The 26,750-nt window shown below is 45.6% G+C and overlaps 1 protein-coding gene and 1 long non-coding RNA gene across 2 annotated transcripts in view; one reads left to right on the top strand and one right to left on the bottom strand.

The window, feature by feature from the left end:
- LOC146080811 (uncharacterized) overlaps window positions 1-26,291 on the bottom strand; it is a 36,900-nt gene extending 10,609 nt beyond the window's left edge. Inside the window, exons 1-2 of the long non-coding RNA XR_014474996.1 lie at window positions 26,162-26,291; window positions 24,466-24,553 (exon numbers count right to left, since the gene is read on the bottom strand). This is a non-coding gene — a long non-coding RNA (uncharacterized LOC146080811). The remainder of the gene's footprint in view (window positions 1-24,465; window positions 24,554-26,161) is intronic.
- EPDR1 (ependymin related 1) overlaps window positions 351-26,750 on the top strand; it is a 95,350-nt gene continuing 68,950 nt past the window's right edge. The window contains exon 1 of the mRNA XM_083188473.1: window positions 351-682. Coding sequence (XP_083044599.1) covers window positions 414-682 — 269 coding nt within the window. The 5' untranslated portion in view covers window positions 351-413. The remainder of the gene's footprint in view (window positions 683-26,750) is intronic.

Below are 26,750 nucleotides of genomic sequence, written 5' to 3'. Positions count from 1 at the left end.
AGTTGGGGGGAGGGGCGCAAAAAATGCCCTTGCTTCGGGTGCCGTGGCACCTAGTTACACCACTGCATGCTGCTAGAAAAAAAAAACTAGCCTGCTTGGTAATTCCACCATGTCAGGTTACAATGCATTACTGTATTATGTAAATAGTAACTTAATGCTTTATCTAAGGAAAACTATTTGGTTCACAAAGTGTGCCCTGTAATTTAGGTAAGTGAAATAATTTTAGTTGCAATCACTTGTTAGTAATTGTACACCAATGTTACAACTGATGCCCTGTTCCTGGCTAGACTCTATTCAGGGCACATGACATCACTGCATTCACTCTGTGTCCTCCTCCTCCTCCTCCTGCAGATACAGTAGCACACAGAGCAGAGAAGGAAAGGAAGGGGGCAGGGTACAAGCTGCTGGGAGAGATGATGATGGAGACAGGACAAGTGCAAGCTTTCTGCAGAGTCATATTCCTGGCTCTTTTTCTGCACATTGTCACTAGTCATGCAAATTCCAGAGGTATTAACACATCAGTTCCTGTGACTCCATGCCAAGCACCTCTGCAGTGGGAGGGCAGGACAGTAGTATACGATCATAACACTGGTAAAAACACCAGGGCCAATGTCACTTATGATGCCAAACTACAGCGTATACGGATATTGGAGGACAGAAAGAGCTTGGTGCCTTGCAAGAGGTAGGTTGCTTCAGCTCACAGTAGATAGTAGCTCATGTTCTGACTTACTGTATACACGGTACTTCCATGGTCTGTTAAATGGGCAGTAATTTAGGTATTGCAGGACCATTTTGTAGCTGCTTATTTTGTTCATGTATTGTACCATATGTTTGGGATCAATTAAAAAAAAACTGATGTTACTAACCTGCTAGGCCTCACCGTAATAATACTGGTTAGGAGGAAGGTAAACAGCCTGAGAAATGCTGCCATCTGGCTACATACAGTATTACATTACCCTGCTTATGTGCAATAGTCGCTATGGGTACTGGTGCTCCTGAAGATAGAAGTCTTCAATATGTTTTTTGGCAATGATAGTGTATGTGATGTTAATGGTTGCGGTATGAATGGTAGGCAATATCTAGGTCGACAGTCACTAGGTCCACCACTAATGGACAACAGTGACACTAGGTCAACACCTTGAAATGGTCGACATCCCCAAGGTCAAGCATATGGTCGACATGAAAAAGGTTGACCTGAGTTTTTCACGTTTTTGCGTTTATGCCCACATACATCGACATGGACACCGTATAAATGTACCGCGTCCCCTCACATGGATCGCTGCACTTGCCATGCTTCGGGCACATTATTATATTACTAATTTATACCCACTTGGATAGCAAAGTATGAAAAACCTCATTTAAAAAAAAAGTGAAAAACTCATGTTGACCTTATTTAGGTCTATGTCGACCATAAGCTTGCATCTACCTTTTGCCAATATCGACCTTGGGTATTTTGAACATTTCAAGGTGTCAACCTAGTCGCTGTGGACCATTAGTGGCTGACCTAGTAACTGTCGGTCTACCCAGTGACCGCATACCCATGGAAATACTGTGATGATAAAATGTAGGAATATTATGATGGGCATAGATCAGGTGAGGACGGAAAGGTCTACATTGTCTAGGTCGACTGTCAATAGGTTGACACCAAAAGTTAGCCGTACAAAAGGTTGATATTAACAAACTGTCAACATGCAAATGATGACATTGACAAAAGCGTGACACAAGCAAGCATTCAACATTAGCTTTTCTAGTGTTTTGTGTCATTGTCGACCCCTGTCAACATGGGCCCCCCGTTAGTGTAGTGCTTTCCCTCGCTTCAGGCATGGTGCCTCTCTATGCTCAGCACACTTTACCAATCCCAAACAGACTCCACGTGGCTGTAAAAGTATGAAAAAGTCCCAAAAAATTAAGAAAAACTCATGTTTTCATTTATCATCCTTTTTTATGTTCCTTTTGTCAGTGTCAACATTGTGTCATTGTCAACCTTTTGCATGTTGACGTATTTACTGTCGACCTAGACACAGTAGACCTATTGACCAGATACCCAAAGATCACCTACTGTAGTTTTTGTAATTTGACAAATGCAGTAAAACAGTAATTGGACAAAATCTAAATTCTTACTAAACTATAATACTTACAGGAAGACTAACGGGCACATGACGGGCACAAGACTGCACCCAGTTAACTGATGTGCAACTGATCAGATCACTTTATCTCTGAAGAGGATGCTTAGATCACATAAGTTATAAAACTACAAAAACATTAATGTATAAATGTGACTCTTTCCATAATAACGAAAGTCAAATATGCAACAAAATATATAGGGTGTATTCAAACTCTGAGCTATTTCTGCCGGGGGAAATAGCAGCCGCCGCCTTTTCAATGCTGCTGTTTCCAACAGGATTGAATTGAAGGCAGATTCAGACAAAACAGATCCGACTTTAAAACCAGTTGGATCTGTTTTGTCGGATACGACAGCAGATTGTCGAATATCACAACAGCAATATTTAAATATAAAAGGCTAGTAGGATGGGCTACTATTTCCATAAAAAATGTGGTGCTGCAGGGCTCAGGATCCCTGCGCTACCCGGAAGTGTGGATTCCGGGAGCATTGGGGCACTCTGTGCCAGCTCCTGAACAATGAGCATGAATTTCCCTAGTATAGAGCAGAATTTGGGGTGGCTGCAGGTGGGAGCAGGACCCAGGATGACCGCTGTCAAAAACTCTGGGCCACCACGAAGGGGGCAGGCAGGGCTTCGGACAGATGCAGGACTTACGGCAGATGCAGGTCAGACTGGTACAGAAGGCAAGACGGAGAAGGCGGGTGGGAGTATCCAGTGTCCTGAACAATGAGCATGAATTTCCCTAGTAAAGAGCATGTAACCCTCATGTTAAAGAGCAAGAAACTGTCAAGGAGCATGTACCCCTGGGCAATGAGCAAGAAACCTCTGGGAAGGAGCATGAAAGGCCGGGCAAGGAGCATGTGACCCTGGGTAATAAGCAAGAAACCTCTGGCAAGGCGCATGAAACACCTGACAAGTGTAAACAGCACTGCAGGGAGCAATATACGTGTATGCGGCACTGCAGGGGGCATAATGCACATAAGCGACCCCATCCCCAGAACATAACCAGCCAGTGCTGGTTCAAAAAAATACAGGGCAAATGCGTAGGGTTTATCTGTATTTCATCTGTATTTAAAGAACCAGCACCCAGGCTCCTGGACCGGTCCTGGTTCCAAAAATACGGGACACAAAAGATGTACCGGACTCCACTAGCCAGGGATGTAATGCCACAGCCAGGGGACATGCTACTGTCACTTTTAACCCCTGTGTGCAATGGAGTGGGAGCTTGCAAAGGCTGCGGACAGATGCAGGTCCCCGGGCGGCTGTCGACAGAAGCAGGATTTGGGGTGGCTGCAGGCGGGAGCAGGACCCAGGATGGCCGCTGTCAAAAACTCGGGCCACCACGAAGGGGGCAGGGCTCCGGACAGATGCAGGTCAGACTGGTACAGAAGGCAAGACGGAGAAGGCGGGTGGGAGTGTCCAGGGTCTTGTGTACTTCAGATGCGATACATCTGAGGTACACAAGAAACATCTGAGGGAGCTCCAATTTTAGCATGTTTTCATCAAACAACTGGTCTCACAGATCCATCTGAATCCATTTGCACCAAATCAGACTAGTGGATGGGGCCTTTAGGGAGAGAGGTGGAGATAGAGGTAGAAGGAGTAAGCAGGAGAGACACCACTTGAGTACAGCACAGGATGGGGGATGGAGGCATCAAGGGACAGATGGATGGGGGCATGGATGAATGGATGGGGACATGGGCAGACAGATGATGGGCAGAGCACCATATGGGGGAAAAGATGGATTTTGTCAGCACTGATGGTCACATTTACACTCAGAGCACCATATGGGGACAAAGACAAATGGATGTACGGGAGGGGGCTTAAACAAACAAGATGGACAGATGGTAGTGGTATAAATAGACAGGATGTAGGGGGAATAGATGGATGGATGGACAAGAGGTGGGAATAGATAGACAAATGGAGGGATAGAGCTACATAAGGGTGCATAGACAGACAGACAGAGCACCATATGAGGGCACAGATGCAGGGTCGGTGCTACCCGTTCAGCAGAGCCTGCAGTGCAGGGAGGCGTTGGGCTGGAAAGGCGCTCTCCCTGCTCTGCGACTCTGCTGCCGACTGCTGGAGTGTACGGTGCTGCTGTGTCTGTCACAGTGTATTACACAGGCAGCGGCGCTGGCAGCAGAGGTGAGAGAGGGCATACATCAGAGGGAGCAGCAGCAGGGGAAGTTCCTACACCTCCTGCAGTGTGCGGTGCACGGCAGAGCCCCTCCCCCTAAACTTAGAAACAGGGTCAGGACAGCATGTGCTGAGCTGTGATTGGAGGAGCTTGGCACATGCTGATTGGAGAAGCCCCTGATTGGAGGAGCCATAACATGCTCCTCTGACCCCCGGGAGAACACTGAGGATTCAGGAATGGATCATTCATCATTTCACAGAATGGCCCCATCTGTGAGTATACACCCTGCCCTGCCTTCTTTGTCTCTGCAGCTCCTGCCTCTCTCTCTCTCTCTCTCTCTCTCTCTCTCTCTCTCTCTCTCTCTCTCTCTCTCTCTCTCTCTCTCTCTCTTACATGTTTCATACTTCTCTATGTTCTGTACCAAGCATCTGCCCCCCCCCCCCCCCACTCTGCACAGCTTCTGTCCCCCCTCTCTCTGCCCAACATCTGGCTCCTTCCTCTTTCTCCCCATCATCGGTCCCCCTCCTCTCTACTCATCATCTGTCACCCCTCTCTCTCTGCCCAGCTTCTGTCCCCCCTCTCTCTGCCCAGCATCTGTCCCTCCTTCTGTCTAGAATATGTCACCCCCTCTGCTTATCATCTGGCCCACCTTTCTCTACCCAGCATCCCCCCTCTCTGCACAGAATAATCCTCTCCCTGCCAAGCATCTGCAACCCTCCTCTCATAAGTATCTGTCCCCCTCTTCTCTCTGCTCTGCATCTGCCACCCTACTTTCTCTACCCAGCATCTGTCTCCCCCTCTGCCCAGCATCTGTCCACCCTTTATCTACCCAGCATCCCCCTCTGTACCCAGCATCTGTCTCCCCTCTGCTAGCATTTGCCTTCCCCCAGCATCTGCCCTCTCTCTCTCTCTCCCCAGAACCTGTCCCCCCGCTCTCCCCAGCATCTGGGTGGGGGGTCCTGAACACCCTAGCACCAGCCTTGCATAGATGGACGGATGGGACAGGTATAGACTGGTGGACAGAAGGGGGAATTGAAGGAGCGGACAGCAGGGGGTATAGACGGACAGATGGGAGTGGGTATAGAATAGATGGACAAGCATGCCCAACCATTTTCCATTTTTTTAAATCTTCAATTACTGATGTGGCAGTTTACTTACTGGGATGGAAACGTGAGGCAGAGTCATTTTTTGTACAGAATCCTGTGGATGTGCCTGCAGTAGCAGTGCAGCTTCTTGTAGAGAATCCAGAAGCTAGAAGTGGCGTTGGTGGTGTGCAGCTGACGGATGTTCACTGATTGTGCTTGTACAGTCCATCAGCCTCACACCACCAGTACCACTACTAGTTTCTGCTTCTCTACAGGAAGTGGCTTCGCCTCCCTCCCTGACTACCTGGTTCATAAAACATAAAAGCAAATAACCTTTGTAATGGGAATACAATAGGATTGAACCTTAGAATCCTGGGCTTAGTGATGAATAGGCACCTTAGAGTTAAAGATAAATTATTAGAACTTTATTAGAACTTTTTGAATTGGACCTAACACTTTTATCTGCAAAATATATCAGTAAATAGACACTCTACATTTAAAATAGCATTGTTATTATGGCCCCCAGGTGATAACACCTCCATCCACTAAAAATAAACGAATTAGGTTTGTGTACTACTCTGATGATGGTGGAGCTGCTCCTCATTCTGATGCATGAGTGGGTTCTGCGTCCTCACAAACAGAGCCCCTAAGCCACAGCTTAGTCCATATCTAACTCAGGCCCAATGTTTATGTTCTGTATTGTGATCATACTATCTACTAAGTACCTTGAGTTTTATTGGAGCAAGAGCACTATAGGCAGGGACCAAAAATGGATGGGGCTATTGGATGGAGGGGGTGGGGCTACACGGATGAAGGGGGCAGAGCTATAAGGGAGCAAGACAGATGAAAAAAGAAGTAGGAGAGGATGAGCTGCCAGCCTGAATGCCCTGAACTAGGGGAGTAAAATGTGAGTGAACTGCAAATGTGGGCATATATATAGGCAGCACTACTACTGTCGCAACTGGTGTGGGCATATGTATAGGCAGCACTACCACTGTCGCAACATATGTGCTCATATGTGGGCAAATGGTGTGGGCATATGTATAGGCAGTGCACCCGGTGTGGGCATATGTGTAGGCATCACTACTAGTGTGGGTATATAGGCAGCTCTACTGCTATCGGCAACTGGTGTGGGCATATGTATAGGCAGTGCTACTATTGTCAGCATCTGGTGTGGGCATATGTATAGGTAGCGCTACTGTTGTTTGCAACTGGTGTGGGCATAGGTATAGACACAGTACAACTGCTGTCTGCAACTGGTGCGGGTATTATGTATAGGCAGTGCGACGAGTATCAGCAACTGGGCTGGACATATGTATAAGCAGCGCTACTCCTGTCAGCAACTGGTGTGGGCATATGTATAGGCAGCACTACTAGTATGGGCATATAGGCAGCGCTACTACTATCAGCAACTTGTGTGAGCTGCCAGCCTGAATGCCCTGAACTAGGGGAGTAAAATGTGAGTGAACTGCAAATGTGGGCATATATATAGGCAGCACTACTACTGTCGCAACTGGTGTGGGCATATGTGGGCATATGTATAGGCAGCACTACCACTGTCGCAACATATGTGCTCATATGTGGGCAAATGGTGTGGGCATATGTATAGGCAGTGCACCCGGTGTGGGCATATGTGTAGGCATCACTACTAGTGTGGGTATATAGGCAGCTCTACTGCTATCGGCAACTGGTGTGGGCATATGTATAGGCAGTGCTACTATTGTCAGCATCTGGTGTGGGCATATGTATAGGTAGCGCTACTGTTGTTTGCAACTGGTGTGGGCATAGGTATAGACACAGTACAACTGCTGTCTGCAACTGGTGCGGGTATTATGTATAGGCAGTGCGACGAGTATCAGCAACTGGGCTGGGCATATGTATAAGCAGCGCTACTCCTGTCAGCAACTGGTGTGGGCATATGTATAGGCAGCACTACTAGTATGGGCATATAGGCAGCGCTACTACTATCAGCAACGTGTGTGAGCTGCCAGCCTGAATGCCCTGAACTAGGGGAGTAAAATGTGAGTGAACTGCAAATGTGGGCATATATATAGGCAGCACTACTACTGTCGCAACTGGTGTGGGCATATGTGGGCATATGTATAGGCAGCACTACCACTGTCGCAACATATGTGCTCATATGTGGGCAAATGGTGTGGGCATATGTATAGGCAGTGCACCCGGTGTGGGCATATGTGTAGGCATCACTACTAGTGTGGGTATATAGGCAGCTCTACTGCTATCGGCAACTGGTGTGGGCATATGTATAGGCAGTGCTACTATTGTCAGCATCTGGTGTGGGCATATGTATAGGTAGCGCTACTGTTGTTTGCAACTGGTGTGGGCATAGGTATAGACACAGTACAACTGCTGTCTGCAACTGGTGCAGGTATTATGTATAGGCAGTGCGACGAGTATCAGCAACTGGGCTGGGCATATGTATAAGCAGCGCTACTCCTGTCAGCAACTGGTGTGGGCATATGTATAGGCAGCACTACTAGTATGGGCATATAGGCAGCGCTACTACTATCAGCAACTTGTGTGAGCATATGTATGTTACTTATAAGTTGTTCTACTACTTTCATAAACGTGTGGGCATTACGTATAAGCAGCGCTACTTCTGTCAGCAACTGGTGTGGGCATTATTTATAGGCAGCAATACTTCTGTTGGCAACGGGTGTGGGCATTACATATAAGTTACACTACTACTGTCAGCAACTGGTGTGGGCATTATGTACAGTATAAGTTGCGCTGCTACTGTCAGTAACTGTGGGCGTTATATATATAAGCAGGCATATGCACAAGTACTCAGTATTAAGGAAAACATAGGCCCACTAACTGATACTAGTGGAAAAAGTGTTACTGAGGACAAGGGAAAAGCAAAACTGTTAAATGAGTTCTTCTCATCAGTATTTACTAAGGGAGAGCAGACTGTGGAAAGAACATTTACCACAAACGGGACAAATAAGCCAGATCAGATTGTGGATTTCACGCCGAAGGAAATAATACTGAGGCTAAGCAAACTCAAAACAAATAAATCACCAGGGCCAGATGGGATTCATCCGAGGGTATTAATGGAATTAAGGGATGAACTAGCTACCCCCTACATTATATCTTTAGCAAGTCACTATCGTCAGGTATAGTACCAAAATATTGGAGAATAGCAGAGGTAGTGCCAATATTCAAAAAAGGAAGATCCCGCTAATTACAGACCCGTTAGTTTAACATCAATTGTGGGTAAACTATTTGAAGGATTTTTAAGGGATGGTATCCAGGCATATTTAGACCATCACCGTCTACTCAGTACTAACCAACATGGGTTCGTGAAAAATCGTTCATGCCAAACTAATCTACTAGGGTTCTATGAAGAGGTTAGCAAAAACCTTGATAATGGAAATGCTGTAGATGTGATTTTCCTAGATTTCGCTAAAGCATTTGATACTGTCCCACACAAGAGATTGATTAATAAAATGGAGAACCTAGGATTGGGTGAAAATATTTGCAGATGGGTAGGGAATTGGCTATGTAATAGAGAACAAAGAGTGGTTGTGAATGGTGCCGTATCAGATATGATACCGGTACTAAGTGGAGTGCCCCAGGGTTCGGTTTTGGGGCCCATTTTGTTTAACATTTTTATTAACGATATAGGGATAGGGTTACTCAGCAATGTATCCATCTTTGCGGACGATACAAAACTTAGCAAAGTCATCAAATCATCAGAAGATGTCACCATGCTTCAAAATGATCTTGCAATTCTAGATGAGTGGGCAAAAAAATGGAAGATGAGGTTCAATGTAGATAAATGTAAGGCTATGCACCTTGGGAGACACAACCAGTGTGCAAGTTACAACCTTAGCGGAGAGGAACAGGGTAATTCCATACTTGAAAAGGATCTAGGAGTCCAAATAGACAGCAAACTGGGATGTAGTGCCCATTGTAATGTAGCTACAAAAAAGGCCAACAAAATTCTGGCATGTATTAAGAGAGGAATGGAAACTAGGGACTCAAGAGTAATTATGCCACTGTATAAAGCATTGGTGAGACCTCACCTCGAGTACGGAGTGCAGTTCTGGGCCCCATACTATAAAAAGGACATCATAGAATTAGAAATAGTCCAAAGGCGAGCAACAAAGCTTATTAGGGGAATGGAGAATTTAAGCTACGGGGAGAGATTAAGCAATTTGGGACTATTTACATTAGAAAAGAGACGTTTAAGGGGGGACATGCTCAACATGTACAAGTATATCAAGGGCCAATATAAGGAACTGTCACACACCCTCTTTTCTACTAGAAAGGAATCTAGGACACGAGGGCATGAGTATAGATTAGAAGAAAAAAGATTTAATTCAGCTAGTAGAAAGAATTTCTTTACGGTCAGAACAGTCAAACTCTGGAACTCTCTTCCCAGAGAGGTGGTAACGGCTGGCTCATTAAATGCGTTCAAGGCAAAGTTGGACAAACATTTACTGGAGAAAAACATCCATGGGTACAAATAAGAAATATAATTTGTCTGTAAAATATCAGAACCTACCAAATCAGCAATGGATACCAGGTTGAACTAGATGGACGCAAGTCTTTTTTCAGCCTTACCTACTATGTAATTATGTAACTCAGTGCATTGCATGGAGCATAATGTGTGTCATAATATCATATAGGCATAATGGTGTGCAGCATATTGTGTAAGGGGCATTATGGTGTGTGGCATAATGTGTAATTGGCACTACAGTGTGCTGCATATTGTGTAAGGGGCATCATGATGTGTGGCATAATACATAATGGGCATTACTGTGTGATACAATGTGTTATGGGCATTACAATGTTATTAGTAATTTTATATGGCCACACCCCTTCCCCATGAATTTTGATGCGTGCCTTCGGCGTACACTCTCCCTAATTTAACTGTGGTGGTGGGGCAGTCACCAATTCTAAAATGGCTAGTTATGCCACTGGTTCTGTTGTGCTACTGTGGTATTGTGTGGCCATGCCCCTTCTTTGTGAGGCTATGTGTCTTTCATTCGGAGTGTGCTGTCGGTTTGTCAAGTTTGGGAGAGCGCAAATTTATCATTTGCAGGAGAGCGCCGAACACCCTAGCACCGGCCCCGAGTACAGCGTTGGCAAAGATTGCATAGCAATCGAATCTTAAGTCGAATAGCAAGGGAATCTCACTGTGTGTACACACATTAGTCATGTGCGACAGAGACAGATTGATCGAGGCTGGCACTGACGTCACACATCCTCCCTTAAAATGCCTGGACACACATTTTTTTTGACACTCCCAGAAAATTTACGGTTTCCACCCCCAAACGCCGGCTTCCTGACTGTCAAATTGTAGTAGGATTGCCATGACAATCCATGTGTTATTTCGGTCGCAGTTTGTTCTCACGCATGCGTGCTATAATCCAAAAAGATGCGCAGTCAATCGATAACCACTCGATCTGCAATTTTTCACATTAGCAATTAATTCTGTTCTAGATCATACACATGGCCACTATGGCTATGTAACTGAGGGGTAGATTTATTAAGCTCGATGAAGCGATAATGTGTCTGGTTTTTATCACCGGCCAATTAGCTCCTAACTGTCATTTTTCAAACCAAGCCTGTAACTTCACAGTTAGGAGCTGATTGGCAGGTGATAAAAACAAGACACTTTATCACTTCACCAAACTTAATAAATCTGCCCCTGAGAATCTTACCACTTACGCTAGCACTCCCATAAAACACCCACAAGACTTTTTGCACAGGCTTCATAAACTTCCGTTAACCCTTTGCAACTCCATTTCTGCACCTGCCGGAGATCTTTGTGCCATCTGAGATTTTTTTGCACAATATCAAATAATCTCACAACTACATCAATAGTTGTTGCACTCTTAAGTGTTGAGGTTAAATCCCATAGATATTGATAATGCATTTTGATTCACCAGTGATGCATTTAATTTCCTATACTGTCTGTACTAGTCCTTTCTGCAAAGTGAAAATATATCTTTATATTTTCAGCAAGCATTTTTAATCCAAAGTGTAGTATAAAAGTTTTGGAAATTCCACTTGATGCAGTGCTTCCCAAACTGGGTTCTGGGATCCTTAAAGTGGTCCAGGACCAACTCAAATAGTTTATGGTCAATGTGGTAAGCAAAACCAGTGTTTATGGCTTCTAATCATTGACAAACAGAAATGTATCCGGTCTCCCATCATATAACTTGGGGGTGGTGTCAAACTGTGATGTCATCAGGCTACACTTTTAAAATGGGGAAATGTTCCCAATTTGTGGCTCAGGAAGTAGGGGGTAATTTCATATGTGTGCCGGATGGGATCCTGACAGTCATTTACCCAATGTCGGGATCCCGACTGTTAAAACACTGACAGACGGGTTCCCGACGGCCACTAGCTTTTCTCCCTCATGGGGGTATATGACCCTCATAGAGGGAGAATAGAATTGGTGGCGAGCGTAGTGAACCACCGTGCCCGCAGTGTGGCAAGCCCGCAAGGGGCTTTGTTGCGCTCACCATGCTGTCTGAGTCTGGCCAGTCGGGATCCTGACATCGTGCTAATGACTGTCGGGATCCTGACTGTCGGAACCCTATACCACACCCATTTTATCCCTATCCTGCCCACTGCACCTTGAGAGTTACCTACCCTTCTGTGCTGTGGAGTACTACTTGAAAACAGCTATTCAATTATTTGGAATTGAGTACTATCTTTAACTATCAATTAATTAATACTGTTTTCTTAATGTGGGTAAGAGATGATCCAGCTTTGACTTTCAAAATTTGTTTGCTCATATCACTATATATTGTACAATACATGGGCAAAAGTATGTGAACTTTACACTCACACAGTATGTGCTTGAAGAACGAGATACGTGTAACAGAATACTGAGCGTTATGCTGGGGGAGGTGTGAGTGGGGTGGTGGCACTAGAGGGAGGATTAGGATTAGGCTGCAGGGTGGGTAGACTTTTAGAAGGAAGGGTTGGGGGGGGGGGGGGGAGGTAAACATGCTGACTGTACCCCTGAAAGAATTCCCTCCATGGTATTCTGACCACTTTCCAGTCCCACAAGTGACAATGTGGTGGTGGCAGTTTAGAAATTCCACAGCTGCCACTTGCATTAAGTATATATCTCCTTCATAGACATCCTTAATTTTGTTATATGCAGAATCAGTGCACCGCCCCCAGATCCCGGCGCCCAAGGCAGCTGCCTAATGGTAGTGCCGGCAATGCCTAAACTCTTTTTAAATTCTCCTATAGACATGTGCAGTGCCGCACATCGGTCCCTAGCGCAAATACGCCAGGGAGCGAATCAACCTGAATCATGACCACTGTTCATTTGGCAAATACTGCTTGTTCTGACACTGACAGAAAAAATATATAAACAGTGCATGATAAAAGTTTGATGCAAAATCAGCAATGACTTTAGCAAATTTTGCTGAGCGATCTGAGCGATGCTTGATCGCTCAGTACACAGCACTGCACAGCAATGTGTCAGGGCCAGGCGATAGTGATCACTTAGAAATACCCTGAAATAGCCCTGTGTGTAGTGCTCATAATTATTCTCTACAAAGAAATCTGGCAACACTGAACACAGAATTGTTGTATTGAATCTGCTCATTTGATCAGTGTGTAAATATTTGTGATGTGTAAAGCCAACAATCTCTCTGGGGCTTGCTGATGTATAGTTAACCGTTATTATACAGAATCAGAATTCTGACACTTTTACCATAGTGATCTGGCACATTGATCGGTTAATAAGGACATTTTATATCCGTTACTGGAAACTTCAATCAACACTGCTTTTAAAATGACGTTATGCTCACATGTCCTAGCTGTTTAGCCCAAAGCAAATACTTGTATTTCCTTTTGGAATGTCTTTCTGTGTACACACGGGGCCTTATTCAGATCTGCGTGCATTCGCACGCAGATCCGATGTTGGCCATCTGCACATGCGCAGACGGGTATCTGCGCATGTGCAGGCATATGGTACGTGCACCCACGGCGACCTTTCGGGTCACCGGGTGCACGCACCCATGGCAGCGAGGGGGGGGGGGCGGAGATGGGCGGGAGGCGCCGGGCTGCCCCATTACCATATGGGAACGCCCAGCGCTGGGCGTTCTCATGGTAATGAGGCAGTGACGCGGGTGTGTGGGCCGGGTAGCTGACATCACCGGATGTCAGCTGCCCGCCCATATCACGCCAGCGTGCACGCAAATGTAAGTGACTGAAAAGTCACTTATATATGCGTGCACGCTTAACATCATTCGATGGTCGGTGACCATCGAATGATGTGGGCAGACACCCCAGCAAAGCGAATGGATGTTTATGCAAAACATCCATTCGCTGCTGTGCGGCCGAAGCCGCACATTGCTGGGTCGGCGGGGGGGGGGGGGGGGGGGGCGTGCGTTCGCCGGGCGGGGTTTGGTGGACTCGCAAGGCTGCAAATTCGCAGCCTTGCAAATCAACCTGAATAAACCCCACGGTGCGATATATTGCTCAGAGTCTCGTTTTCATCACCGACCAGAGATGGTTGTTGATGAAAAGGAGACTCTGCTGGGGGAGCCGCAGTGGGAAAGAGCTGATCCTTCTGCGACCAGCGACCATTAGGGAGCTGAACACGGGAGCGCGCAGCTGGCGATTTTTCGCCGCAGCACAAACAAATCACTGGCAATATGGTTGCTCAGCGACAATATTGCCAGCGATTTTGCACTGTGTATACACAGCTTTATGCATTTTATTCTCTGATCACAGAATGACAAGCTTAATCTCATTTTCTCTTGTTTATATTTATTTTAGAATTATCAAAGAAAAAACTAATATTTGGTTGAATAGCTAGTGACAAGCTTGGTGCAATTGTTTAGCCCCATACACTCTAGATGAGAAATTAAAAGATATAGGAGGTTATTCTGGTTGGTGCGTAAATTTCCGAATTCTTTCGGAGTGGTCCGCACGCCACGCTGTGCGGACATCGTACGGAGAAACGCCCACCGGTCCTCCACATAAGGACGGACTCACACTTTAAGAACAGGGCGTGTTTACGGACGACATCCAAACCTTGCGTGTGCGGTGGGCACACACATATTCTGCACGGTCTTACAGCGTTTGCACGGTCTTACCGCGTCAGAACGGACGGGAACCTGCCTTTCTGCATATATTTGTGTGTTTTGTAATGGTCCATTTAAGCTGCAATGGTTCCAATTGAAGCAATGAAAAGAGTGTAATTAATGAGTTATGAGTAAAGGAGTGGATTGTATTGTGTTCAGCTGACATTGGTTCAGGTGCGGCCGTACTGATTGGGCGTTCCGAATGCCTAGCGCATGACCGAGTGGTGTCTGCAAAGAAATACTTGCTTATGGACACCGCATATTTCTTGCCTTTTGGTTCGTTTGCAGTCGGTGTTCTGTCCGAATGCACGCCTACCGTAATTAGTGCACTCCCTCGTGATCGCCCATGTTAACGGCCAGTTTAGCCCACTTTGAAACTACGCCCCTGTGTACTTCCGAATGACGCCCATAATACGCCAATATCTCCCGAGTGAATGCGGTGCACATTTCTGTACGGTATTAGTAAGAACGAGTATGGAGACCTTGCATGGCACATGCGCATAGCGTTGCCCACGCATGTGCAGACGGCTAAAAAACGCCATCCGAAATAATTCAGAAAATTACGCATCGACCAGAATAAGGCCCATAGTTATATCTTAAGTGTTACCTTTGGGGCCTATATTATCTAGCTGAATTTGGTTATCATCTGATCTTGTGCGACTGTCACATACCATATTTCTTTTTATAAAAAAAATGTGACCTGTGCGGCTGCGCAATCATGAACTTTATAAATGAAAGACAATAATAGACCACATATGTTATGGGCAGTTTCCTATTAAACCTGGTAAAACATTGGGAGAGAAGGTTTTTCACTATTTTTACAGATGATATCCCAATGTTTTTTATTCGGCTATTTAATTTGGATTGCTCGATAAAAAGCACGAGTTCTTACAAAAACACACGAGGTTCAGCAAAATGTGTGTGTTTTAGTTGCCTTAACATTCTATGGGCTGGATGTAATGATGCCGGAGTACCATGACTTGTTAAGTGATTGCCCATTTATTATTATTATTATTATTATTATTTATATGGTGCTACAAGGGTTCCACAGCACCGGAGAATACTTAGACGAACGAAAAACAAGAAAAGTTAGTACAAGTACATGGAAAATAAATGAATAAATGATGTCTGAATTTGGCCAGCAGAGTGAACGGCCACCAAACTTGGGCATTGCTAGGAGTCAGATGTAATGAATTAACATGATTTATTGTTAATGTATTAGGCAAAACCAGTGCTTGTGGCTTCCAATTATAAAACATGTGGGCAAACAGAAGTTAATCACCACATAACTGAACCTGAGGTCCCCCATACATTGTGGCGACTTCTCCCCTTGGAGAAGTCGAGGCAATGCTCCTTGAGCCACCCAGGCTACGTGACCCTCCCAGGCAGCAGTATCGCATGTGACATATCGTGTGAGGTCCTTTTGCATGAGATATATCTTATGCAATTCCAGCCGAGCCTGCCCAGAGCCGGAAGCAATCCTATAGATTGGTTCTCCACCTGAGGCGACTAGTACCCCTTTCACACTCGCAGAGCCAGGTCATACCCGGGAATGTGTTCCCGGATGCTTCCTGGGACACTACCCGGGAATGTACCCTTTCACACTGCACTCAGACCTGGGATCGACCCGGGAAAGCCCCATTCACACTGATCCCGGGAAATCCCTGCAAATACATATGCATGTCATTAGAAATGGACTCAAGGGCTCTGAAAGATGACATAAGCATTTGTGGTACTTGTGAGTTATCTGGGCGTCCGATTTTTTGATTGTATGCCTTAAGTTAAGGCATACAATCAGATGCGATGCGATATCGCATCGCATCGCATGCGACCATCGGATGCGATGACCCGATTTTTCCATAGGAATCAATGTTAAAATGGACTGAGTCCATTTTAACATGGAATTCAATGGGAAAAAGGGGTCCTTTTCATACCCCTACTATCCAAGTGGGAATGGAGTTGGATATAAACCTGTGGCGAGCGTAGCGAGCCACCGAGCCCGAAGCGTGGCGAGCGAAGCGAGCCCCGCGAGGGGACGGTATTCCGTGTCCCCTCGCGGGGCTCGCTACGCTCGCCTCGCTACGCTCGCCACAGGTTTATATCCAACTCCATGCCCACTTGGATAGTAGGGGTATGAAAAGGACCCCTTTTTCCCATTGAATTCCATGTTAAAATGGACTCAGTCCATTTTAACATTGATTCCTATGGAAAAATCGGGTCATCGCATCGCATCGCATCCGATGGTCGCATGCGATGCGATGTCCCGATCCGACCCGATTTAAAAATCGGACGCCCGGATAACTCACAAGTACCGCATTTGTGAGCCCAAGAAAGCTCCAATCAGCAGCTCTTTTAAAGTCCTGTGTACCCAATCCCGGGTACGGGACCATTCACACTGACCACATCCCAGGTCGATTCCGGAATCTACCCAGGTAAGGACCTGGGTAGAAGTCCCGGGATGTTCATCCCAGCATATTTTTTCAAGACCCTTTCACACTGAACTAAATCCTGGGTTGATGCGCGTTCATGTGCAAAAACCAGAGATATTTTTGCAAGTGTGAAAGGGTTCTAGGAGGGTCTATCTAGTGTGATGGGCACGGTACCGCACATTGCATTGGACCAGCTGTCAGTCTGCAATTTGGGCACTTTTCCTGCAAATGAGGACCAAAATTGCAGGAAAAGCGCTTAAATTGCAGGTAAATGACCGTGTATGGGGGCCTTAATTGTGACGTATAAACACAATCCACGTAACTGAATGTTTTTTTTTTTTCTTTTGAATTTCACAATAAGAAACGTTTGGCTTAGGGGTGGTATAAAACAAAATCTGATACTCTAGGGCAGTGGTTCTCAACCTCGGTCCTCAAGGACCCCCAACAGTGCACATTTTCCAGGTCACCTAGCAGGTGCACTCATTATTCACTGACACATTTTAAAAGATCACAGATGGAGCTAATTAGTTCACCTGTGATTCTTTGTGGAGACCTGAAAAACGTGCACTTGGGCACCATGAACCAGATGAAGGGCCTTATTTTGGTTCATTCTTTCTGACAAAATCCTTCTTAGATGGACAAAACCATGTGCACTGCAGGGGGGCAGATGTAACATGTGCAGAGAGAATTAGATTTGGGTGAGTAATTTTGTTTCTGTGCAGGGAAAATACTGACTGCTTTATTTTTACACTGCAATATAGATCTCACTTTGAAGTAAAACCCCACCCAAATCTAATTCTCTCTGCACAAGTAACACCTGCCCCACCCGCAGTGCACATGGTTTTGCCCATCTAAGAAGGATTTTGTCAGAAAGAATGAACCAAAATAAGGCCCGAAGTTTGGGAACCACTGCCCTAGTGTATTAGCATCCAGACAACAGTACTCATATGTAACTATGTTGTTCACTCAGGATTAATTGATACTTTTGTTGTTTGATACTATTATTGCCACTCTGGATAACTGTATCCGTGTGTGTTTCCTTTTTATTCTCTCCAAACACTGAATATAATGTGTCTGGTATTAGCAACTGTGTGTGTGGTTTTTAAATGGAGAAAGTATTATTAGAACGTCTATGTAAATTAATTTAACATGGTGAAAATGAATGAACAATGAACTAATAGTTAACAAGGGGAGATGGAAATGATAGAATAATTCATATAGATATTATACAGGGAGCATGCGTACAGTGTCTGTATAGAGAATTGTTTGTAAGGACTTGCTAAGAACCTCCAAGTCCCGCACTGGCTAATTAAGCATCTGGACATTTTCAATCAGCTTAAAGAGTCCAATGCTAAAACAAGTCACAAGAGTCCAGATGCCCTGCTAACAGCAGCTGGTAAGAGGTTTGTCAGACCTCACTATGCAAATAAATGCAGGATATCCAGTATATATTATACCAGCGCTTGCTGTTAGTATGGAACTATGTACAGATAGTCTAATTGTTAACAATATAACAGAAACAGGGATTTCCCATTCACGGTTTCTTTAAAAAAAAAAAAAAAATAATATTCTGACTAGAAATATACATATTTCCATACTCCCAGCCAGCGCTGGTGCAATATACAGTATACCTTGGTTGTCCTTAATGAGTCGGAATAGATGGATTACTAGCAGCTCTGTCCTCCTCTGCTGCCCTGACATGCTGGAGATCCCTCCTGTGTCCATTCTGTCAGGTAGGGAGCTCTCTCCACCCGCAGGTCCCTGATGTGATCACTGCACCCCTTGCACCTGCCCCCCAATGAGTACAAGTGATTGGATCAAGTGAGGTTAGATGCCTCCCCCCTCTGAATGGCGCCCCCTGTGGAGTGCGCAATTATTGTTTGGGAATGATTTTTTAGTGCATGTGGGCACACACTCCCCTCCGATCCCTGCACCTGGTCCTTGTAATCACTGGTGACATTTTGGGAACATTAGTTATGTAACTCCTGCTTCATAGTCACAGCTGCAGGTATGATGCAGAACCGCACATACACCACATACTGTGCAATACTTATCAGTAACTTTCAGTGCTGTAAATGCACCCTGCCTGCTCCTCACCGGGGACACCATGTTTTATTACATCCCCACATGCACTAAAAAATCCATTCAAAACAATTATTTTAGATAGAGATTTCATGTTTTTAATTGTCAGTAAGAAAAAAGTGCACCCGGGAGGCAGAGGTTCAGGGCCCATCACTAGGACTCATTACGCAGTGTAGCGGCGATGATGGTATGATGGCGGCTTCCTGTCGCATGAGGCGTGGGGGTGGGCCTCGAACCCGCGGTCACACTGCTTCCCAAGCGCGGCACTTAGCACGGCGCCAACCCGTGTCAGCCAATAATAACCCTGCCTCGGGGCCCCTTAAGGCTCAGAGAGCATGACGTCATGCAGCCACTAGGCGGTTGTGTGCAGGGGCTGGCCGTTCCGTGCGCTGCTTATTGACAGCGGGCAAAGGGAAGAGCTAGTTAGTTGCTGGCAGCTTCCAATTCCGAGGATGGAGAGTAAGAGGGTGAGGATGGTGCCTGCGTGGTGCTCTCTCAGGAATACATTGTACTGAGCTCTCCATCCTACATATTTAATATATATATATTCTGACCTCCAAATAGATAGAGGATAAATAAATAGATTAGATGGGTACAGATATATTTGCTTTTGTTCAGTTAAACCAACATGACCATGTTCTATTTTTATATGTATTTATATCATGTAGGGGTGCACGTAGGACCTGCAGGCCTAGTCATGGGGCAGTGCTGATAAGAGGGAAGGGCCCCCTATCTTAAGTGCTCCAGGACCCCCTAACGCTGGCTCATAGGGTCGACATGCAGTGTGTCGATCACTGAAGTTCCACATGAGCCAAGGTCGACACACGAGAAAGTGGACATGGGCTTTGGTCAACATGTCATTAGGTTGACACAAGCATTAAGTTGGCATGGGCTTGTCAGTCAAAAGATTAACATGGGGTTTTTCACTTTTTAAACCGACAGGCAGGATTTCATGCCCTACCATCCACTAGGGCGTTATGGGAGCGTAGAGAGGCACCATGCCTAAAGCATGGCCTGCACAGCCGTGCACTTTTTTAGTGTCCATGTGGATTGTGTCGACATTTGGGCAAATAAAAGTGAAAACCTTTTGACTATTGACCTAGTCCATGTCAACCTAATGCTTGTGTTGACCTAATGATATGTCGACCTTCAGTTGTCAACCCAATGCCTGTCGATCTTAGTGCTGTTGACCCTTTGACCCATACCCCTCCTCACATGCGGCCAAAGGGGACGGAAATCCTTCGATGGTCGTCAACCATCAAATTTATTTATTTATTTATTTACAGTTTCTTATCTAGTGCCGTGGTAAACACAGGATTTTTCGTGGGGGGTTTCCAAATCAAATCCACAATCGACCACTCTGCAGAACATTGGAGTAAGTACTGCAGTCTGGTCCTTGTAATCACTGGTGACATTTTGGGAACATTAGTTATGTAACTCCTGCTTCATAGTCACAGCTGCAGGTATGATGCAGAACCGCACATACACCACATACTGTACAATACTTATCAGTAACTTTCAGTGCTGTAAATGCACCCTGCCTGCTCCTCACCGGGGACACCATGTTTTACTACATCCCCACATGCACTAAAAAATCCTTTCCAAACAATTATTTTAGATAGAGATTTCATGTTTTTAATTGTCAGTAAGAAAAAAGTGCACCTGGGAGGCAGAGGTTCAGGGCCCATCACTAGGACTCATTACGCAGTGTAAGCAGCAATGATGGTGTTTGGCTTCCTCCAGCATGAGGCGTGGGGGTGGGCCTCGAACCCGCGGTCACACTACTTCCCAGGCGTGGCACTTAGCACAGCGCCAACCCATGCCAGCCAATAACTACCCTCCCTCGGGGCCCCTTATGGCTTAATGAGCATGACGTCATACAGCCACTTCGCTTACGTCATGTGAAATCAGCCGCCCATCCCGAGCAGGCATCGGTCAGCCTGCATTCCTAGGGGAACGCCCATAAAAGGCTAGGCATTCCCCTGTTCCATCCCCATTCTCAGCCCCCACTCTGGAGTGAAGTAGCCTAAGCAATTCGCTTCCGGGGATTGCCCGTGCGCAAAACCTCCCACCATCGGACAAGAAACCGAATACTGACTCTTTTGCACATAATGCCACAGGAGTAGTGCCGTTTACGTACATAATACCCATAGGAGTAGGCATGTTTGCACATAATGCCCACAGTAGGAGCACTGTTTACACATAATGCCCACATGAGTATCGCCCCTTTTGCACATAATGCCCACAGTACACTTGTCTCATACACACATTCTCCCTCAAATTACACCTATCAATTGGCCGCTCATCTGTAGCAGCTTATGATCTGCCTCTGCAGCTCTGTTCTGTGTAGCTCCGCCTCTGAACTCCTGATTAGCTCCGACCCCTAATTTTCATGCACCTCCACCCTCTTTTAGACACAAATTCCTTCCGCTGTCATAGGATGAGGGAGAGAGGAGCTTCTTGCTGCTGGTACTGCTGCCTGTCAGACAGTCTAACCCCCTATACTAGTGAGATTAGGTTAGATTTGATTAGATTCCAACGGATTGGGCCGATAAATCGGACCAAATCTCTTGTATTTGACATCCCACCCAAGCCGATGCACGGTCCCGTGTGCATCTGATCGAGTCGGCAGGTTGGACGGGCTGCACATAAGATTTGATAAATCTTATGTGCAGCCCGTGCCAGGCAGGGGATGCTGCGAGCTGCAGAGGGGACCAAACAGGTGGGCAGGGGAAGACAGGCAGCAGACGCAAAACCCATACAAATGAATGTGAAGCCGCTGATTGACTGAGAGCTCTCTCAGTGAATACATATTTACTACTTCCTATGTATGGCCCTTATTTTATTATAAATCATGGTTATTGTAATATTGCAACATTGTTTTTGTTTTGTTACTGTGTAAATCCACAGACCTTTACATGGGTGAATAGTTTATTGTTTCACTTTTTGTCTTCCTAACTTGTTTTTGTTGCTTAAACCTCTGTATATGTGTAATTAAATTACATATTTTAAAATACTTATCGATTATTGAATTTATTTATCACTCACCTATCATCCTCATCATATAGTGCTGCTTCCTGTATTATATATGTGAATAAAGTGCAGTGTTATATGAATAAGGAGCCACACAGTGTGGTGTAATGTATATAATTTACACTCATGATTGACGTTTAATGTGAATGGTGTAATGTGAATAAGGCTGTAATGTGAATAGGGTTGCACTGCTGTGTGGCATAATTTGAATTTGGGGTACTATTGTGTGATCGCTGCCCTTCGTAGCAAAACCATGCTCCTTTGGCACATGCTGTGCCAATTTAAAATATGGGGGATGGGGGTACCAGTGGTCCTGCTGGCACAGGGCACCAAAATGTCAGCTTACGGCTCTGTGAATAAAAATTGGTATGGGTGAGGGGTACTAATTGTTGCTGACTGATGGGAACTGGGTCAGAGATGAAAGTAGCAGCAGTGCTAGGGGGCACCAGCCAATATTTTACCTACGACATCAAATTGATAGGGTCATATTGTGTCGCCTCTGTCTCCAGGCTAACAGCATTCTTCCAGCTAGTGTCAAGGCCCCCATACACTATGCGATTTTGGGCCGATTCCATGCGATTTCGGCACTTGGGCCGATAAATCGTCCCAAAATCGCATGCGTGTGACATTTGATCCGATACGATGCGCAGTCCCGTGCGCATCGGACCGGATCAGGAGGTCGGACATTCAGCATATACGATCACGTCCGACCTCCGGCAGCGGGGAGGGTGCCGGTGACAGTGGTGCGGGCGGCAGTAATAATCAGTGTGCTGCCACTGTGCAACGGGCTGGCAGCAGTGTCTCTGGGTGCATCGGGGGATGCCGGTGACAGTGGGGCGGGCAGCGGTGATAATCAGTGTGCTGTCACTCAGCGCCGAGCGGGCGGGCAGCAGTGGCTATTACATCTTTAAAATAACGTCAGATGACTATCCGGCTTCTGATTGGCTGAGATAGCGCACTCTCAGCCAATCAGCGGCCGCTGGGAAGGAGCCACTGATTGGCTGAGAATGCTCTATCTTAGCCAATCAGAAGCCGGATGGTCATTTGACATGTTATTTTAAAGATTTAATAGCCGCCGCTGCCCGCCCGCTCGGCGCTGAGTGACAGCACGCTGATTATCACCGCTGCCTGCCCCACTGTCACCGGCATCCCCCACTGCACCCAGAGACGCTGCTGCCAGCCCCCACTACTGCCGCTGCTCACCGCCCCCCCCCCCCCCCCCCACACTGCTCCTCATCGCCCGGTAGCTCCCCGGTTTGTTTTATATGTGATAAATCGCATGCGATTTATCACATGTAAAAAATGGCACATCAAGTGCCAAATTGTATGTGAGCCTCCCGGGGAGCTGCCGGGCGGCTCACAGGAGAATTGGGTCCGACTAGTCGGCCTAATGTATCGGGGCCTCGGAGTGACTCAGTGGGCGCCGGGCGGTCCCACTCACTACTATCAGTGTTTACTATCAGATTATGGGCCATAGATACCTGGAGCGTAAAGGTTTTTTGCACATTGCTAACAGTGCAGCAGGAGAAAGTGGCTTGTACCTAGCAAGTGTTTGTTGTCTGTCAGTCACGTAATATAGCTCACTCTACCACCTTACATGATATTATGGGCAGACCAAAGGAGGAAATCTTTCCTGAATCCCAACTATCTCTCAAATGAGACAACAGTAATAGTCCTTCTAAATCAAAATTTCCCTGTTAGAACTGGAACAGCTCTGAGGTATGCTATGGTACTGGCTTTTTTTTTTTTTTTGGCACCAAACTATGGGTCTGCCTGTTTCCCATTCAGTGCCAAATTCAGCATGAATCCCTTATCAGAAACTGTGCAAATCGAGCGATTTTTTTAATTTCTGCACAGCGTTTGTATCGCACATGCATGTGGTCAATATCTTTCTGCATAGAAGTTGCAGAGTAGTCGCAGTTTAAGTGACAAGAAACTGGCATTAATGGGTGGAAACATGGTGTTTTCTGGGTGTAATTGTGAATACACATGTGCGCCCAGCTGTGTTTTGGGTTGGACCGTTGTTATCTGCTTGTTGCTGTAGCAGATTAGTGATGTCCTAGACTAGCACATATGGAAAAATCTGTTCAATGGTCCAGTTTTTGCAAATGGATCTGCTATTACATTGCAATTTGTGATACATTGGCAATTTTGCAAGAGGCGCTCTATCTGTCTGTCTGGGTGGCGGTTTTCTGCTCACAGTCCCCTCTGCATTTTCTCTAATTTAGCTATCCATGCTGAATTAGACCCTTAAGTTGCTATCTCCACCCCATGATTACATGATTACAACTCCACGCGCATTTCTGCACATGTGCAAACCCTGACTACGAACCGCTGCGGTGAGTTACCCACTTGCTGGGTCGTTCACGGCAGGGAGGGAGGGACGGGGGTGGTGGCATTGCTGGGCAACGGGAAAGACCATATTTTATGAGTGTCCCTATGAAAATGCTGGATGTTCCTATGGGTACGCGGGCTGATGCTTACCGGGGGGTTGGTGGTGGACATCACATGACGTCAATGCCCGCCCTGTCTTTGCATGACGTAAATGCCCGCCCTGTCTTCGTCCCGGAGCCTGCAAATGAAAGTCAGTTTATTTATTTATTTACAGTTTCTTATATAGCGCAGCAGATTCCGTTGCGCTTTACAATAGTAAAGACTGACTTTTATTTACAATGGTAGGAGAAATCATTTGATGGATGCGACCAACAAATGATTTCTCTCGTAGTGGCGGCATGCAATGGTATGTGTCTTTTTACACATCACCTCGAAACGTCAATTCTTCTGAATTTCACAATAAGAAACGTTTGGCTTAGGGATGTTATAAAACAAAATCTGATACTCTAGGGCAGTGGTTCTCAACCTCGGTCCTCAAGGACCCCCAACAGTGCACATTTTTCAGGTCACCCAGCAGGTGCACTCATTATTCCCTGACACATTTTAAAAGATCACAGGTGGAGCTAATTAGTTCACCTGTGATTCTGTGTGGAGACCTGGAAAACGTGCACTGTTGGGGGTCCTTGAGGACCGAGGTTGAGAACCACTGCTCTAGGGCACCAGGAACCAGATGAAGTTTGAGAACCACTGCCCTAGTGTATTAGCATCCAGACAACAGTACTCATATGTAACTATGTTGTTCACTCAGGCTTAATTGATACTTTGTTGTTTGATACTGTTATTGCCACTCTGGATAACTGTATCCGTATGTGTTTCCTTTTTATTCTCTCCAAACACTGAATATAATGTGTCTGGTGTCTGGAATTAGCAACTGTGTGTGTGGTTTTTAAATGGAGAAAGTATTACTAGAACGTCTATGTAAATGAATTTAACATGGTGAAAATGAATGAACAATGAACTAATAATTAACAAGGGGAGATGGAAATGATAGAATAATTCATATAGATATTATACAGGGAGCATGCGTACAGTGTCTGTATAGAGAATTGTTTGTTTGATTGATATATAAGTGGATTTTCATAACAGCCATAAAGCACAGGCACTTTTTTGGATGTTTGTTTGTTTTTGTGCACTGTCAGAGCAAGTCCAATTTATGCTAAACTCATTCTTTTCTTAAAAATTGTAAGGACTTGCTAAGAACCTCCAAGTCCCGCACTGGCTAATTAAGCATCTGGACATTTTCAATCAGCTTAAAGAGTCCAATGCTAAAACAAGTCACAAGAGTCCAGATGCCCTGCTAACAGCAGCTGGTAAGAGGTTTGTCAGACCTCACTATGCAAATAAATGCAGGATATCCAGTATATATTATACCAGCGCTGGCTGTTAGTATGGAAATATGTACAGATAGTCTAATTGTTAACAATATAACAGAAACAGGGATTTCCCATTCACGGTTTCTTTTAAAAAAATTCTGACTGTCGGGAGTTCATCCAGCACCCGTCCTAGCCCAGTAAGGAACCATTCAGAGTGTTCTTATAAATTGTGGCTAAATACCATTGTGTATTACACATTATTATTGTGCTAAATACTATATTAAATAATATATACATTTTCAATTTGAAGTTTAGAGTGTGCAATATCGGATATACATTCCCTGTATTAAATGTATATATATTTTGTAGAAGAACCCGTTCCTTCCCCGTCTGTTATATTTGTAATGATGATATTAACTGTTTAGAAATATACATATTCCCATACTCCCAGCCAGCGCTGGTGCAATATATACCTTGGTTTTCCTTAATGAGTCGGAATAGATGGATTACTAGCAGCTCTGTCCTCCTCTGCTGCCCTGACATGCTGGAGATCCCTCCTGTGTCCATTCTGTCAGGTAGGGAGCTCTCTCCAGCCGCAGGTCCCTGATGTGATCACTGCACCCCTTGCACCTGCCCCCCAATGAGTACAAGTGATTGGATCAAGTGAGGTTAGATGCCTCCCCCTCTGAATGGCGCCCCCTGTGGAGTGCGCAATTATTGTTTGGGAATGATTTTTTAGTGCATGTGGGCACACACTCCCCTCCGATCCCTGCACCTGGTCCTTGTAATCACTGGTGACATTTTGGGAACATTAGTTATGTAACTCCTGCTTCATAGTCACAGCTGCAGGTATGATGCCGAACCGCATATACAGCACATACTGTACAATACTTATCAGTAACTTTCAGTGCTGTAAATGCACCCTGCCTGCTCCTCACCGGGGACACCATGTTTTATTACATCCCCACATGCACTAAAAAATAATTTCCAAACAATTATTTTAGATAGAGATTTCATGTTTTTAATTGTCAGTAAGAAAAAAGTGCACCCGGGAGGCCGAGG

This window comes from Crinia signifera, chromosome 5, assembly GCF_055691185.1.
Source record: "Crinia signifera chromosome 5, ASM5569118v1, whole genome shotgun sequence".
Lineage (NCBI taxonomy): Eukaryota > Metazoa > Chordata > Amphibia > Anura > Myobatrachidae > Crinia > Crinia signifera.
The sequence above is the reverse complement of the archived record's forward strand: the minus strand, read 5'-3'. Positions and strand labels throughout refer to the sequence as shown.